This window comes from Vigna umbellata, chromosome 2 (assembly GCF_029865625.1).
Source record: "Vigna umbellata cultivar VRB3 chromosome 2, Vumbellata_1.0, whole genome shotgun sequence".
Classification (NCBI taxonomy): domain Eukaryota; kingdom Viridiplantae; phylum Streptophyta; class Magnoliopsida; order Fabales; family Fabaceae; genus Vigna; species Vigna umbellata.
Genome location: NC_142166.1, coordinates 4,085,384 through 4,100,285, shown reverse-complemented (window position 1 = coordinate 4,100,285; position 14,902 = coordinate 4,085,384). Strand labels below are relative to the sequence as shown.

General features: G+C 27.9%; 1 protein-coding gene across 1 annotated transcript; it reads right to left on the bottom strand.

Moving 5' to 3' along the window:
- Nucleotides 1–1,822: 1,822 nt before the first annotated feature.
- On the bottom strand, nt 1,823–6,816 carry LOC124838913 (PLATZ transcription factor family protein). Its single transcript, XM_047314636.2, has 4 exons — nt 6,312–6,816; nt 4,645–4,719; nt 4,225–4,365; nt 1,823–2,363 (listed from the first exon to the last, which is right to left on the bottom strand). The coding sequence occupies exons 1-4, from the start codon at nt 6,543–6,545 to the stop codon at nt 2,061–2,063; spliced, it is 753 nt and encodes a 250-aa protein (XP_047170592.2). The 5' UTR covers nt 6,546–6,816; the 3' UTR covers nt 1,823–2,060.
- Nucleotides 6,817–14,902: the final 8,086 nt, after the last annotated feature.

Genomic DNA, 14,902 nt, shown 5'->3' with positions numbered 1-14,902 from the left:
TAAGAACAACCTAACCTAACCTGATATTCATAGGATTATGTACTTGAAAACCAACTTTTGTCACTTATGAGAAACTAAATGTTTGAGAACAATCGTTTTAAAAGTTAAAAGTGTAAATAAATGTTCGTACCTAACTTTTTATACATTTAGCCTATTCAAATAATGGCGTTTCGACCTTTAATTACTTAGAATGAAAAGTTGACAATCAAATTTATAAAGGGCTGGGTTAAGCTTCCACAGTTGTAGATGTGTTTGTTGAATAATTAAGAAAAATAAAATGGTTAAATATTTTTTAATTTTTAAATTTTTAAATTTTACTGCATAATTGAATTTGGTCTATATCTTAAACCTTGATATAATTTCATTTTCAAATTTTAAAAATAAATAAATATAGTGTAATTGAATAAAATGTTTTTAACTCATCAAACTATATTTTAGATTGACGTTTTAGTTATTTACACAGGTTATAATTAGTCTAAAAAATCCTTTAATGTATAAAAAATAACCAATATAATTAGATTAAGAAAATTATATTAATTTATTTTTAAAATTTAGATAAAAATACATTTAAAAAAAAAAACTTGGGAGTGATAAATATTTCATGAAGATGAATATCATCTAATAACGTTTTTTATACTTGAGTTTGATCCTGCCATTCTTCACTCAGCCCTTGTTATTTGTAAGTTTAACGTCTTTAATCGACGGTGATAAAATAAGCGCACTTGGTAATAGGAGAAGGACTATAAACAACGTGTTTATTTACAGACATACATGCCACGTGTGAGTCAACTAGGGTACGTATATAATATAAGTAACAACATCATGGAATTCGGTCTAAGAAACAGTAATAAGAAGTTTATAAGTAAACTTGATCTGTTACCCTGTTTTCGTCAAATGGGTAAGCCGATGGGTATTTCTACAAATTCACCAAAACTTGAAAACAGAAGAATATTTTAAAATATTGGATCAAATGAAAGAAACGGCGAGTTCTTTCACTTTCAGGTCAACTGTGCAAACCGGCCTAAACTGTTAATGGGGTTATAGCTTCCTTTACCTTTATATTTCGTTAGAACTTTTACATATAGGTCAACCTCTTGGGGAGTTTAGTTTTGTAGGTTATTTTTTATTTTTTAATAAATAATATTAATTAGTATGTCTTCTTACTAGGAATCACGAGGTGAAATAACAAAAAGGTAAAGGTACTGTGACTGTGCCCTAGAACCTTCGAGCCTAAGATCCTATTACAAGAACCTCTTCCCCAGAAATTATGTTTAGAGAAAAAGCTACTTTATGTGTAACTTAAAACCATTGTCATCTTCCCTTCAATTACAATAGGATTTTCTTTACCAGTGAAGTCACCATCCCAAGTCAGACTAGGATCTAGTTTTAAAAGTTCTTTCAAAAGTACAGTTGCAGATAATCACCCGCTACAATACAATATCTCCTTCAACGATTTTAAACTTAATATACCATTCTTCTACCACTGTTAAGAATATTAAGTGTGTGATCTTTCTATATTAATCAACAGTGTTACAATCATAAAACTCAAAAGTCTTCTGATATCAGAAGATCAAACGGAGCACCACTTCGTATGAGTTCAAGCATTTTGAAAAGTCATTAATGAAAAACCAGACACAGAATATAAGATAAGGTGTTTTCCATTTATACAACACATCTGATAAACACTGCATGAGCCAGATTTCCATGGCATCCAATACAAAATCGGTGGTTTCAACAACCGCCAAAGATGACAATGGAGAATCCTAACCCTGCATCATGCATCATGCACATACCATACCTTCATTCATTCATAAAACAGCCCTTAAAACTGACCACGCCCTTAAAATCTACTAAAGAAAGCACATATTAATACATATTGTTTTTTTTTTACCATACATATATGACAAATAATAATTAAAACCCGGATATTTATTGTGGCCATAGCTTTATACTAATTAATAGTAATAATAATAATAATAATAATATATTATTAACTAAAATTTGAGGATTTTTATTATTATAATGATGATGATGATGATAATATAGAAGGTGGTGGTGATTCAGGAGAGGGGGGCCCTGTGAGGGGCACCCTTTCTTCTACTGCCAAGAGAAAGGACGATCCCTGGAAGGAAGGTGTTGCCCTTGCCCTTCTTCACGTTGTTATTAGGTTCACATGAAATTACGGAATTGCTGGTGGCCTCGGTGTTGGAGTAAGAGGAGCTAGGGGCAATCTGGGTATCTTCATCAGTTACCTCTGAACCATCCACTCTTAAACCCTCGAACTGCGATATTGCAAAATCAGATTCATCGAATCGATGTAAAATGTTTGACAAGCTTTGACCCGCGTACACCATGTAATCAACCTGCACTTTTTCATCGTTTTACGATTAAACATGCATTTTTCATCTAACAATGTAACCCATTGTTTTGTTTAGAGTAAATAACATATTCCCATTTGTAGTGACATGCATGTATATGTTACGAATGATGGTTTGACATTTGTAGCAGACATTGGTGAGATGGATGATAATGAAGAAGCAGGTTCTGCGACATGCAGGTGATATTGGAGGCAAGCATAGGAAGTAGGGCTAGGGTGGTGTTATGGTTTTGCATGTGTTTGGTCAGATTGAGTGTTTAAAAATGTCATGTTTTTTTAATAATGTTTTTATGGGATGGGTAAAAGGTCTTGGAACTTATTAAGCATGGGTTCTGGTGATGAAGTGGAGTCAAGGGTCTTTCCTTTTTGATGATTGGTTAATCAATCCAATGGTCTGCATTGGTAAATGTTATATAAAATTGTCATTGGTGTATGGATTATCATTCACCTAATATTCTTTCAATGCAGTAGTACATCTTTCTTATTCACATCAATGAAAAAAATTAGTGTTTGAAATAATTATATGAATATTATTATTTTTATTATTATTATTACAATCTTACATTCACCTTTTCACTTGCTTATTAAGGATCACATCAACTATTTTTTATATCACCGACAAAATTTTAAAGCATTTTCATTTACTGAAAAGGATTCATTTACTAGTTAAATGACAAAAAATATAAGTATTGTTAGTATGCTACGATCTTCAGAGAAAAATTATTTCCTTTAATATAGATTTTATTTAAAGAAAGTAAATTTTATATAAGACTACACTGATCATATCACATTAAATTTCTAATAATATTTAATAATGCATCAACAAGATATTATAGTTGTCCATATCAATGATATTATTTATTTAGTACAATACATCATAATTAATAAACTATTATTAATGTAGACAGACAACATTTATATTAGTAGTTTTTTTTTTATATTTAAATGCAATAACAATTAAGGTAATACAATGTGGCTAAAAAGTGACATCCAAAATTGATATAAAAATAGTTAATTAAAAAAGTTTTTGATGTATTAAAGTGTAATTTTGTTTTGCATTGTTCTGCTTACTTTTTCCCGTTTTCTTATGAGGGCAATGTTTGTGGTGGAGTGAGAAAAAGGGAAAGACAGAAAGAAGAAAGGAGAAAGGTAATGAATGACGTAATAAAAAAATGGTGGTAAGAAGAAGCAAAAGATATGCAATGAAAAGTGATGGAGAAAATCAAAACCATTTCTTCTAAACAAAGGAAATTAGAAGATTTTGAAAGTGACTTGAATATAAATGTGAAAGAAAAATACTTTTATCAGTTTCACAAATGCCATCCAATAGGGTGATTTTATTTACCCAAATAAGGACCCTTGCAAATTTCATAGATCAAATCCTATCATATAGATTTCTATTTTTTTCTCTCTTTCTTCCTTCTTTTTTCTACCATCAAGTGATCCATGTCCCCCATATTGGTGTTTCTTTGCCAAGAAAGAAATGAAAATTCTTTTTCATCTCCCTTAGACATTCCCATTTTGCTATATTTACTTATGCACTCAATAATTGGAATTGATGTTTTGTATCCTTTTATAATAAAACTGTGAACTAATAGTAATTAAGAAATGATCACTCACAAAGAGAGAGATAGAGAGAGAACCTAAGATTTGAATCCCTCACCAAACACACACATAGATTCCCTTACAAAACCTAGGTACCATTAGTCTTTATTTTAGAATAATCTATGTTGAAACATTTTACTTAACAAAAGTAAAACTTAATCATATGTTGACTGCTGATTTGTTTCAGGAAGTTTAAACCAAAAGAAGAAGAAAACAATAGTGTATGAGAAAAGTGATAAAACCTTGCATGATAGAGAACAGAAATGAAATGGCTCCTGAAGAATCCTGTCACAAGTGAAGCAAGCATTGGCAGGACCTTTGCATGTCCTTGATTGTGGCCTCTGATTTAAGAATATTACTTTGGCACTGTTTATAGTATAGGGCTGCCATGTATCCAATACAAACAAAGAATGTCCATTTCAGTCTCATAATAATAACTAGGATTATTCTTTACACATAACAAAATCATTTTATGACAATTTTTTTATCTAATTATTCCAACCTGAAATTATTCAGATATTAATTTATCAGTGCCACTTATTTATTTAATTGCATTTACTTTCTCGATGAAAATTAAAATGTATATTGGGCAACTCAATCATATATATATATATAAATCTGCAAGCTTTTTCATGTTGTTCCTTGGCAGAAATTTGTCTGACCTGAATATTGGAACAATCAATGAGTTTTTCCAGATCATCTAATCGAATCACGTCGTGATAAACATACCTTCGCACCTGTGGCATGGTATTAGAGCCTCTCATTATTGATGATCTTCTTCAAACAAATAAGGTTAACTTTGAACAAGTAAAAATCAAATAAAGCAGCTATACTTTCCATATTTATGTCAGCAAAGTTAGCTCAAGTTTCTAGTAGCCTCCTTTATATCTCTCTTGTGTATTTTATTTTATCTGGGGTAAACTTAACTGTCAAGAGTTACTAGCACCATTAATGAAATGTGATATTTTTTGAGAGGGAAAGGGTAAATTGCGAGAAGTTAAAGGGATCTGGTTGTAAGAGAGGGTGTAAATCTTCCATGAATTCAAGGGGGCTAGAGAAAATAAATGAAGTGTGAAGTGGGAGAAGAATTTGAGAGAAGTGGTGGGTACCTGTGCAAATTATTGAATAATGAGACACAGCATGAATTGGGAACCAGTGGGTCAAACTTTTCACTTTCAATGAAAGGAACAGCTGAGAAACCTTTGGAGGGAGAAATGGATAAAAAAGAAAGCTTCCATTAATGGGAAAGAAACCGAAACCAAAAAGGGGAATCAAGGAAGACATGGTGAACCCTTATGGAAACCATGTATAAATATGCATAAACACAGATATGGGGAAACACCAAATAGAATGAGACAATATTGGTGAGTTCAACCACGCAATTACTCACCCAAACCAAAGACTACTTTTAAGTTTAGACAACAAAACTCAATTGCTGTTCTTTTTCTTTTTTAGATTATAAAAATACTAAAAAGAATCTGGCAGAAGAACCCTGTAATTCCATTGACCACTTCATAGAAATCATTCAAAAGTGAAATTGCATGAACAAAGTTAAACTGATAATTTCAATTTGGTATCTTTTATTTCGTTATTTCCGTCATCTGCGGAAGAGAAAATTTAAGTTCACTCTTTTTTTGTTGAGACTATTACAAGATTCCAGAAAAGGGATTTGAGTGAAATCTTGGCAGATAAGAACTGTATGAGAAGAGAAGAGCATCTTTGGGTGACCATGGAAATTGCTGTTTAATTCATCCGAAATCAGTAGCTGATTGATGGAATCAACTTTAGCACAGTGGAGAGAATTAAAAAAAGAAGACAAATTAAAGCAGAAGGTGGTGGTAGCTAGGTATTACGCATATCCTCCAAAGTTGCATGTGAGAGAAAGCAAATAAGGTGACAAAAAAGCAGTCTTCAAAGAGAGAATTTCGATAAAAACCCTGAGAGATGCAGCTGCATCTGAATGGAAAAAGTCGAAAGGCAAAAGCTCCCAAAATAGGAAAGAGTAAAAAGAAGAAGCTCAGAAGAAAATTCTAGAAAAAGGAGGAAATAGCTAGGAACAGGTAAAAGTCCAGGTGTTTGGAAATACCCATCAAACAATTGGAGGAGGCAGGAAAAGAGCGAACTTGGAAAGAAAAAAGAGGTTCACGTGAACAATCTGCACTTACCCTTTTGAAATTTGAAGGCGACAAGTTGAAAGGAAGAAGAAAAGAGGGTGAAGAAACAGCAAAAATGGGAACTTTAAGGGAGAAGGAAAAGGAGAAGAAGAAGAAGAGAAAATAGAATGAAATTATGATGAGAATTGGAATGTAGTAATAGAATAATATAATACCTGGAGTAGAGGGTGAGAACGGTGGGAAGAGAGGCAGTGGGGGCAGATGCTAAGGCAACAGTGCAAGCAAAAGACGTTCTTCTCGTTCTTCCTGCGATCCTGGTGGACCCCACAAGCACCAAAGAATGTCTCAGCCATCAACCTCTCTAGCCATGCAGGTTTCTCATTCATGTCTCCCCCACCACAGGCTCTTGATGATGAGTATGTGCCCATGATGTCTCTCTCTCTCACCATGTTTTGAAATTCTCTCTCTCTTGAGTGTCTGAGATGATGATGATGATGAATGAATGAAAAGCCTTGGATGATGGATATTTATGAGTTGAGCCCTCTGCCTCTGTGCTAGCTAGCTACTTGCTTATGTCAACTGCTTGATGTTGATTTCTCTCTTTCTCTCTTTCTTTTTGATTTATTTGAAGAGAACCCTAGCAAAAACACATATCTCTCTGTATTATTCGATCTATTTATAGAAGAGGTTGGGTGAGAGAGAGAGAGAAAGAAAAGAAAGAGATGATGATGATGATGATAAATAATAAAAGGAGAGAGAAATGAATGGTTTTAATGGCGGGAAGACAGCCCACCAATCTGTACTGTCTGTGCATACTAACAATTTTTGCCCTCAGTCATCTGAGCACTCTCCACTCATTTATTAACTTCTTCTACTTTTACATTTGACCAAATGTCCTTACCACTTTACAACTAAATAGTATGTTTCTATAAATACATACATAAAAAACCTTTTCTTTCTTTTTCTTATTCTTCCTAACTAATGTAAATCAATCACTTTCTTAATTCATAATTAATTATTTAATTTTTTAATTAACATCTCAATTTAATTCAAATAACTTTTATTTTTAATTATATTTTTTACTGTTCTATATTATAACTCCTGAATTTCAAAGTTGAATATGATAAAAAAGTATATATTTTTTTTCAACTAGAATATTTGTCAATCAAATTATCTTCATTTAATATGATAAAACCGATAAATTAAATTTTAATATTTTTTTTTCTTAACAACGCATGTTTTATTCTTATTTATTAGTCCATAAAAGAATAAAACTTGATTTCCAATCGAATTCTGATTATCTGTGCTATTCTTTTAAATAAAAAACACGTACTCTACGTGAAATCTTGTGGGGGTGTGCTAACGGAGAGTAATCAACAAAAATATAATAAAAATAGATATCAGTAAAACCAGTAAAAATCCAAGAGTGTAAAATTATTATTATTATTATTATAAATTAAAATAATTTTTGTAACTAGTTTTTATTTTTTTAGAAAGATTTATAATTAAAAAAGTTAAGTTCAAAAAAATTATCAAATAAAAAAAAATAATTTTAAAAAATAATTACTTAAAAAATAAAACTAGTAAAATAATTATTGTAATTTAGGAAAGATATTCATTTAAAAAAATTGAATAAACATATTTAACCACAAAAAGAAATAATAACATTATTACTATTATAATTATAAAATTAAATATAAATAATTTTAATCACTTTAGATAGTTTTTTATTTATTTTGTAGATACTTTTATAATTAAAAATACTTAAGTTTAAAAAAACAGTGAAATAAAAAGATAGTTAAATTCAAAAAATATTTACTTTAAAAAATAAAAAAATTTATTTTAGTTAAAAAAATTATTTAAAAGATTTGAAAAATAAATATGAACACCAGAATCATTTATATAAATATAAATAGCTGTAAATAATAATTTTTTTAATAAAATTTTGTTATCCATGATGTTAATAAAAAAAAATTATAGATACTATTTTTTTTTTCTTATTTTCATATGTTAATTTTTCTACAAAGAAACGGTGATGCAAATAGTATCACTTAACCGACATGAAATGTTTATATTTTAAGAATATGTGAATAAACATAGTAGAGTGATTTATTTTGTATAAGTCAAAAATTTATGAGATCTTTTTAGAATGGTTTCATAGCATATGTCATTGCACATTTTAATTTCAATTTAATTCAATCATATATAAAAGACAAAGTTTTAAAATAAAATTGAAAAGCAATGCCCAAGTTATAAAATAGATGAAATTAAAATAAAGAATATGTACTTATGAGAGCTTAAAGTTACCTATTAGTTAATATAAACTGACCGTTTAAGTGTCTATATATAATATTATCTCTTTAAAATTTAAGAAATAATTAAATTATGATTGTATAAAGTTGAAATGTGTAAATCAAGCTCTTCCTTAGAATTAGTATCTAAAAAATCATTTAAATATTTAACAAGTAGCTATTTTTGTTTTATATTTTTTGTGGGTATGCAAAGGAAAATTAAATTATTGTATGTGTTGAGCCATACAATAATCTACTATCATATATAAAATTTAAAATACATAATTTGAAAAGGTCAACCTCCTTTTTTTTCATTCATAGTTTAATTATATATATAACATTTACCATTTTCATTAAATTTTAATTATTTTATAATATTGACAATTTTCACTTAATAGAGCAATCAAAATCATAGCGTATAAAATTTATAAATATTTCACAAGAGTGTTTAAATAATTTAAAACACATAACACAGTTTTTCTAAATCATAAAATTGAATAACTAAATTATTGTTTTTAAGAATTATGAAAATATTTGTACAATTAAATTTTGTTTGCTAAGAAGAAGAAATGGTGTAATTACATGTTCACTACCTCTAGTATGATACAAAATTTCGAAACAATCAACATCCAAAGTTATTAATTTATCACAAAAGTATCTAAAAAGAGGCGAACTAATAAAAATTGAGATTTTAGAGAAATAATAGATAAATAAAAATAAAATTTCTTTTTTTTTTGTCACCTATATAATTTAACTAAAGAAAAACATAATTCATCAGCTTTAAATTCTTTCCTCAAATATTTATAAAAAACAAGTCCTTGAAAAAATATGTCCTTTTATTCTTTATACATGTTATTTTTAATCTATAGAATTATATATTTCAGTTTATTTCAAGATATTAAAAATTGTATTATAAGAAAAAAAAACTGTATTATATTATAGATATTTATAACTATTAAACTTAAGTATTCATTATATATGTATCAGATGTGGGGAAGCCCCTTACAAAATTGACAGTCAGATAGGCGTTTAATTATATTATATTTCAAATCAAAATAAACCACTATAATTTTGTTCCAAAATATTTTTTTTTCAAAACATATTTTTATTTATTTAAAATATTTAAAAATCTCAATTTTTATCTAATATTTTATTCATAAAATAATAAAAAATTATAAATATATAAAAGTTTACTGTAATTACCGTCTTTCACAGCAAAGACCTGAAAATATGTATATTTATTTTTTCAAAATTACTGGAAAATTAAAAAAAAATTATGAAAATTGACAAGTCATTTTAGTTTGGTATAATTTTGTTGTGAAAAATCATATCAGATTAATAATTTTAGCAAAATTATTTTTAAGTTAAAATTTTGTTAATATGACACAACGATACAATAATATTTAGTTAAAGTAAAAATTGTATGAGATTAACACAATTTTGATTTTTCGTGTCATCTTAGCATAATTTCAATTTAAAAAATATCGCAACTAAAATAGTGTAAAATTAATACATTTTTTTTTAAATGAACTCATGTCAATACAAGTGTAGTCTATTTTCATAATTATATTTTTTTTAAAAATTCTTTTTGACAAGTTTTGAGAAAAAAATTATGCACCACATGCTTTTGCCTTTTTTTCTGACTTTTATTTATTTTGAGTAAACTTATTCAGAACTGGTTATATTATTTACGAAATATCTTATAAAACATGTTTTGAATTCTCGTTATTAAATTAATTATTATATTTCTCTTTGTTCCCTTGTTATTGTAACAAGCAAATAAATTTAAGATTAATTCCATGTTTTAAATTTAATTTATAAATTGAGATTTATACCCTAACATATAATATAAATTATGTGGATGATATTAACTTGCAACACTTTACACATGCTTGGGTTTGTAATGTAAAATGATATTACTGAAACTGTGGAAAACCAAACAGTAAAGAAAACCCTATTGAGCAGTATTGTAATGATTGATTTTTAAGACTAAATTGAATTTTGAAAAATAGAAAAGAAAAGAAGTACAGTTTCTTTTTTACCAATATACAGTAAATTGTGTTAAATCTTTCAAAAGCTCTTGGGAAAATATGGCCTCTGTACTGTCCAATCAATCATGTTGGTCAAATTTAAATGATATTTATTCAGTTACGTCAAGAGTTCACATTCCTCTTGGCTCTTATCACGCTACAGTCATCAATCAAAAATCATAATAATGTATGGGTGAATAACATAATACGTTTAAAGTAAAATCAAATAATATCCTTTACTATTTTAATAATAAAATAATAATATTTTTACTACTTTTATTCAGTATTATATTCTACTATTTTTCATTTATTTTTATGACTATTTTATCTTACAATACTATTTCTTCTACGTTATTTTATTAAAGAATAATATCATTTAAATAAATAAAAGTACGATAAACTATAAATTTAATTTATAAATATAATATATTCAAAACAATTATACACGTTATGTGATTTAAATACACTAAAATTGAGATCTAAATTTGATACACTTGATGACCCCTAATTACAAGAAAACTTATTAAGTAAAAATTAAAACTCATGTGTAATTTATGTATTAAAAATAAGAACATTATTTTTTTATTTTCTTAAATATTTAGAGACAAAATTTAAAGAACTTCTTTCCTTTAGTTTACAAGGAGACATTTTAATTATTAACAAAATATAATAATATTATAATATGTTTGAGTGTATGTACCAATTTTTTTTTTCCATAAGCAAGAACCAAATTGTGTATAATAATATATTATGACAGTGAGGAGTGTATTTGGTTATAATTTAGGATGATTATAACTGTAGATTTAACAAGTTGAAAGATTTATTATAATGTTAGAAAACTAAGAATTTGGTGGATTATATAGTGGTAAATCGAAAGACATATATTGTTATAGTGGTTATTCTAATGATGTTATGGCATAGCACTACCTCGGTTTCTAGCCTGGTCGTATGACCAAAGGCTCTTTCGTTTTGTACCTATCCGAAACAGTGGTATTCATGGTATGTTTCTCACCTCCTCTTATTTATTTATTCTGGATCTTCAGCAGAGAAGACACGTATATAATTGCAAATGCTGGAACTATGTATACTTGTTTTTTTTTTATTAAATTCATCGAGATTCTGAAATTGTTACTATTGTATTTATTGAATGACTCAAAACACCCAATTGTAGTCTTTCTGTCTACTAATGTTGGGAGCTGTGTCTGGTTTTCAATCTCCAAATTCATCTTAGTGTTGCTGACATTTGTAAAATTGCATATGACAGATTTTCAGCTGGAGAACATTCGCCAAACTAATCACACTTCTATTAAGTAAAAAAAAGATAGTTACAGTTTAGGTTTTGTAATCTTAATTAAAAGGGAGACAGCAGAATATGACAAAAAAAAAAAAGAGTGATAAGAATCCGATGCTGACTTGAAAATTTGCCCTTTCATTCTTAACTTTTCTTTTGACTCAGTTTGAAAGTGTTCTCTCCTTCACTTATTCTAATAATAATTTTTGTGTAATAAATTGCATAGAACCTGCACTTGGGAATTGAGATGAAACTTTAAATTTTAATTGTTGATGCAAGTTGGCCGAGTAATGTTTATCATGCATGTACAAACATGTACTTGGGATTAATTTTTATAAATAAAAGATGAACAATTGCTTGTTCCCTAGAAAAATTAAGGTTTAACAAGTTTAATTCAGGTCTCTTTTTAATTTACTGCATCGATATTTTGATATGCATTATTATTACTTAAACACTAATATTTGTGGATTTAAATATTGCATCTATCTTATAAGCACTTAAAAAACAACATGAAGAAGATTTTCTACTACTTTCAAGAGATTGATAACATAAAAATAGAAACGAAAGTTTGAATACAGATAAATCACTACCTGAACAAGTTGCTTTTAGCCAAATAGATCACATAAAAAAAATTAACAGTCTAGAAAGTAATTTTTAACTTGTATTGATTGGGCCTTAATTTAACTTAACAATTGAAACATGGATGAAATGATTGAGATTGAGAGAGAATGACTTCAATTTAAAAATTAATGTAGAGACTAAATTTCTAATTGAATTAGTGACCAAAATTTAGACACTAAATTCATAATTAGATTCAGCACATAAGATGCAATTTAGACACTAAATTCATAATTAGATTCAGCACATAAGACACCAAAATTTAGACACTAAATTCATAATTAGATTCATAATTAGTAACCAAAATTTAGACACTAAATTCATAATTACTACAATTAAGATGATATATCTGATATGACTAGTAAGTTACTACATTTAAGATGGTATAGAGTTAACTTTGATAATTCAATATTAGTTAAACATTAAAATATATTGTTTCACAGCTATTTTCTGCTGGAAATGTTTATATTGAACTTTTGTTGTGTATTATTTCTCCTTGAGCTATTCATTAAAACATAATTCTTAATTTCTTTTTGAGATTCTTAAACTAATAAATTTTATATTGAATATTTTTCATACCATTTATAATAGTTTCATATAACTTAATAATAAAGGTTTAAGATTTTTTTTCCCATTGGTGATTGACCATAATGTCATCCGGCCTTACATATGATATGATGTGATATTATTACATCTTAAATCTGATTATGTTATTATATATATGTATATATATGAAATAGCATTGTTGTATTGTTGGGGTTGAGTTTTGAACTGGGAAGTGTTGAACAATAGATGCTAAAAATTTGATCACATGGTTGATTGGTCCACCCATTTCTGCAAGATGCAGAATGGTTACTGCTAACCAGCTATGACAAACTACTTTCTAAGCTCTTGTCGTGCTGCTGAAAGAACACCATGATATGCACATACCAGTTGTTTTCAATAAACATAATTCTCCTTGAGACCTGTCAGAAAGTTGCTTCTTTCTCTTTTCTTTACTTGTTCGGTGAAAAAAACAGTAAACTACATTATTTCAATAACCACAATTTCAAATACTATATTAATTATGCCAAATTTAGAAATCTACACAGATTTAGCAATCATAAAACATAACTTCAAGTAGATTATATGGATCAATTGCATTGACTTGAAGCTTTATTCAATAATGATCAGTTCAGACCAGAGGAAAGGAGACTGTATGATAGCTTATGAAGTAACAAGACATGTAGTTCTTCATGTTAACATCAATCATTTCAAAAGTTTCAACTTCGTTTAATACACTCGAATTTATGTGTCTGGATATATATAAAAAATGAAGGTACTCAAAGTCTCAGTTTGAATTTAAACAATGTGAATTCATGTTTCATTCTATTCATTCTACTCAGACCTGCCTTTTTAGAACCTCTCTAATAGGAGAAAATGATGTGAGATTATATTGATTTGCTAAATAAATTTATATTATTTTTAAATTAAATATGTCTAAGTTTTTTGAATTATCGATCTTTAACTTAAATGATAAAATATAAAACATGAGAGGAGGAAGTTCAGTCAAAACAATTGTAATAATAAGTATAAAATAATATAGCTATAGATTTGACAATATTATAATCTTATATATGTGCTTAAGGTTTAGTAAAAATATGGAAGAAAACAATGAGTCCTCTTACTTATCTAAAGTGGGAAAAATTAAACAAGCGACTGGTTGAAAAATGCAATAAGGTGTTCCAATACTTAACTATCCAAATTGAAAAGGAACAGGGTTATAAAATGATTTTTTGATTAACTGAATACGCAAAATGAAACTAGGAAATAATTGAAAGATGATTATAGAATGATTTTATAATACTTTATTGCTAAAAATAGATTGAAAGGTATAAATTAGAATGGAATCAAAATCCCAAACTCACTGTACTGTATAATTATCTCTATTTTCGATGCAAGACTAAAACCACTTCCGGAGAAAAAAATAATAGTAAATTTTTTAGTTAAAGGAGGTGAGTAAATTTTATGAATTATTTTTTCAAAAATCAAACGCAACAATAGGGTCTTAATCAAATATGTAAAACATGAAGTTGATGCATTTAGGTTTGCTTTGTACTTAGCATGCAAGACAGACCAATCCAATTTACGTATTGCATGTCTTGCATTTCTTATAATACGTAGATTGAGTTGGTCTGTTTTTGCATAAAATATGTAGGTTAAAAATAGCACATCTTGTAATAGAATTGGTAAGCATACCTACCTGTATTTATGATTTTTTTTAAACTAATGATATACCATTAACATGGAGAATTTTGTTCACGTTATGCAAGTTTTTAATCAAATTTGGTGTGTCATATAAAAACCAATTTATTATATTGTTCTTTGATGTGTGTATGATACTAAACATAGTGAAGGAGACCTACACTAGTAGTATTATGAGATCTAATGCCTCTTAGATAAATCAACCCTTTATTTTTTATTTTTTTATCTATAAATATTAGTGGTTAGTTGAGAAATTGAACCTACAATCTCTCTTATAGACTTGCTAATTTTGTCCCTCCACATGGTTTAGTCCGACTCACATAGGCTAGGAC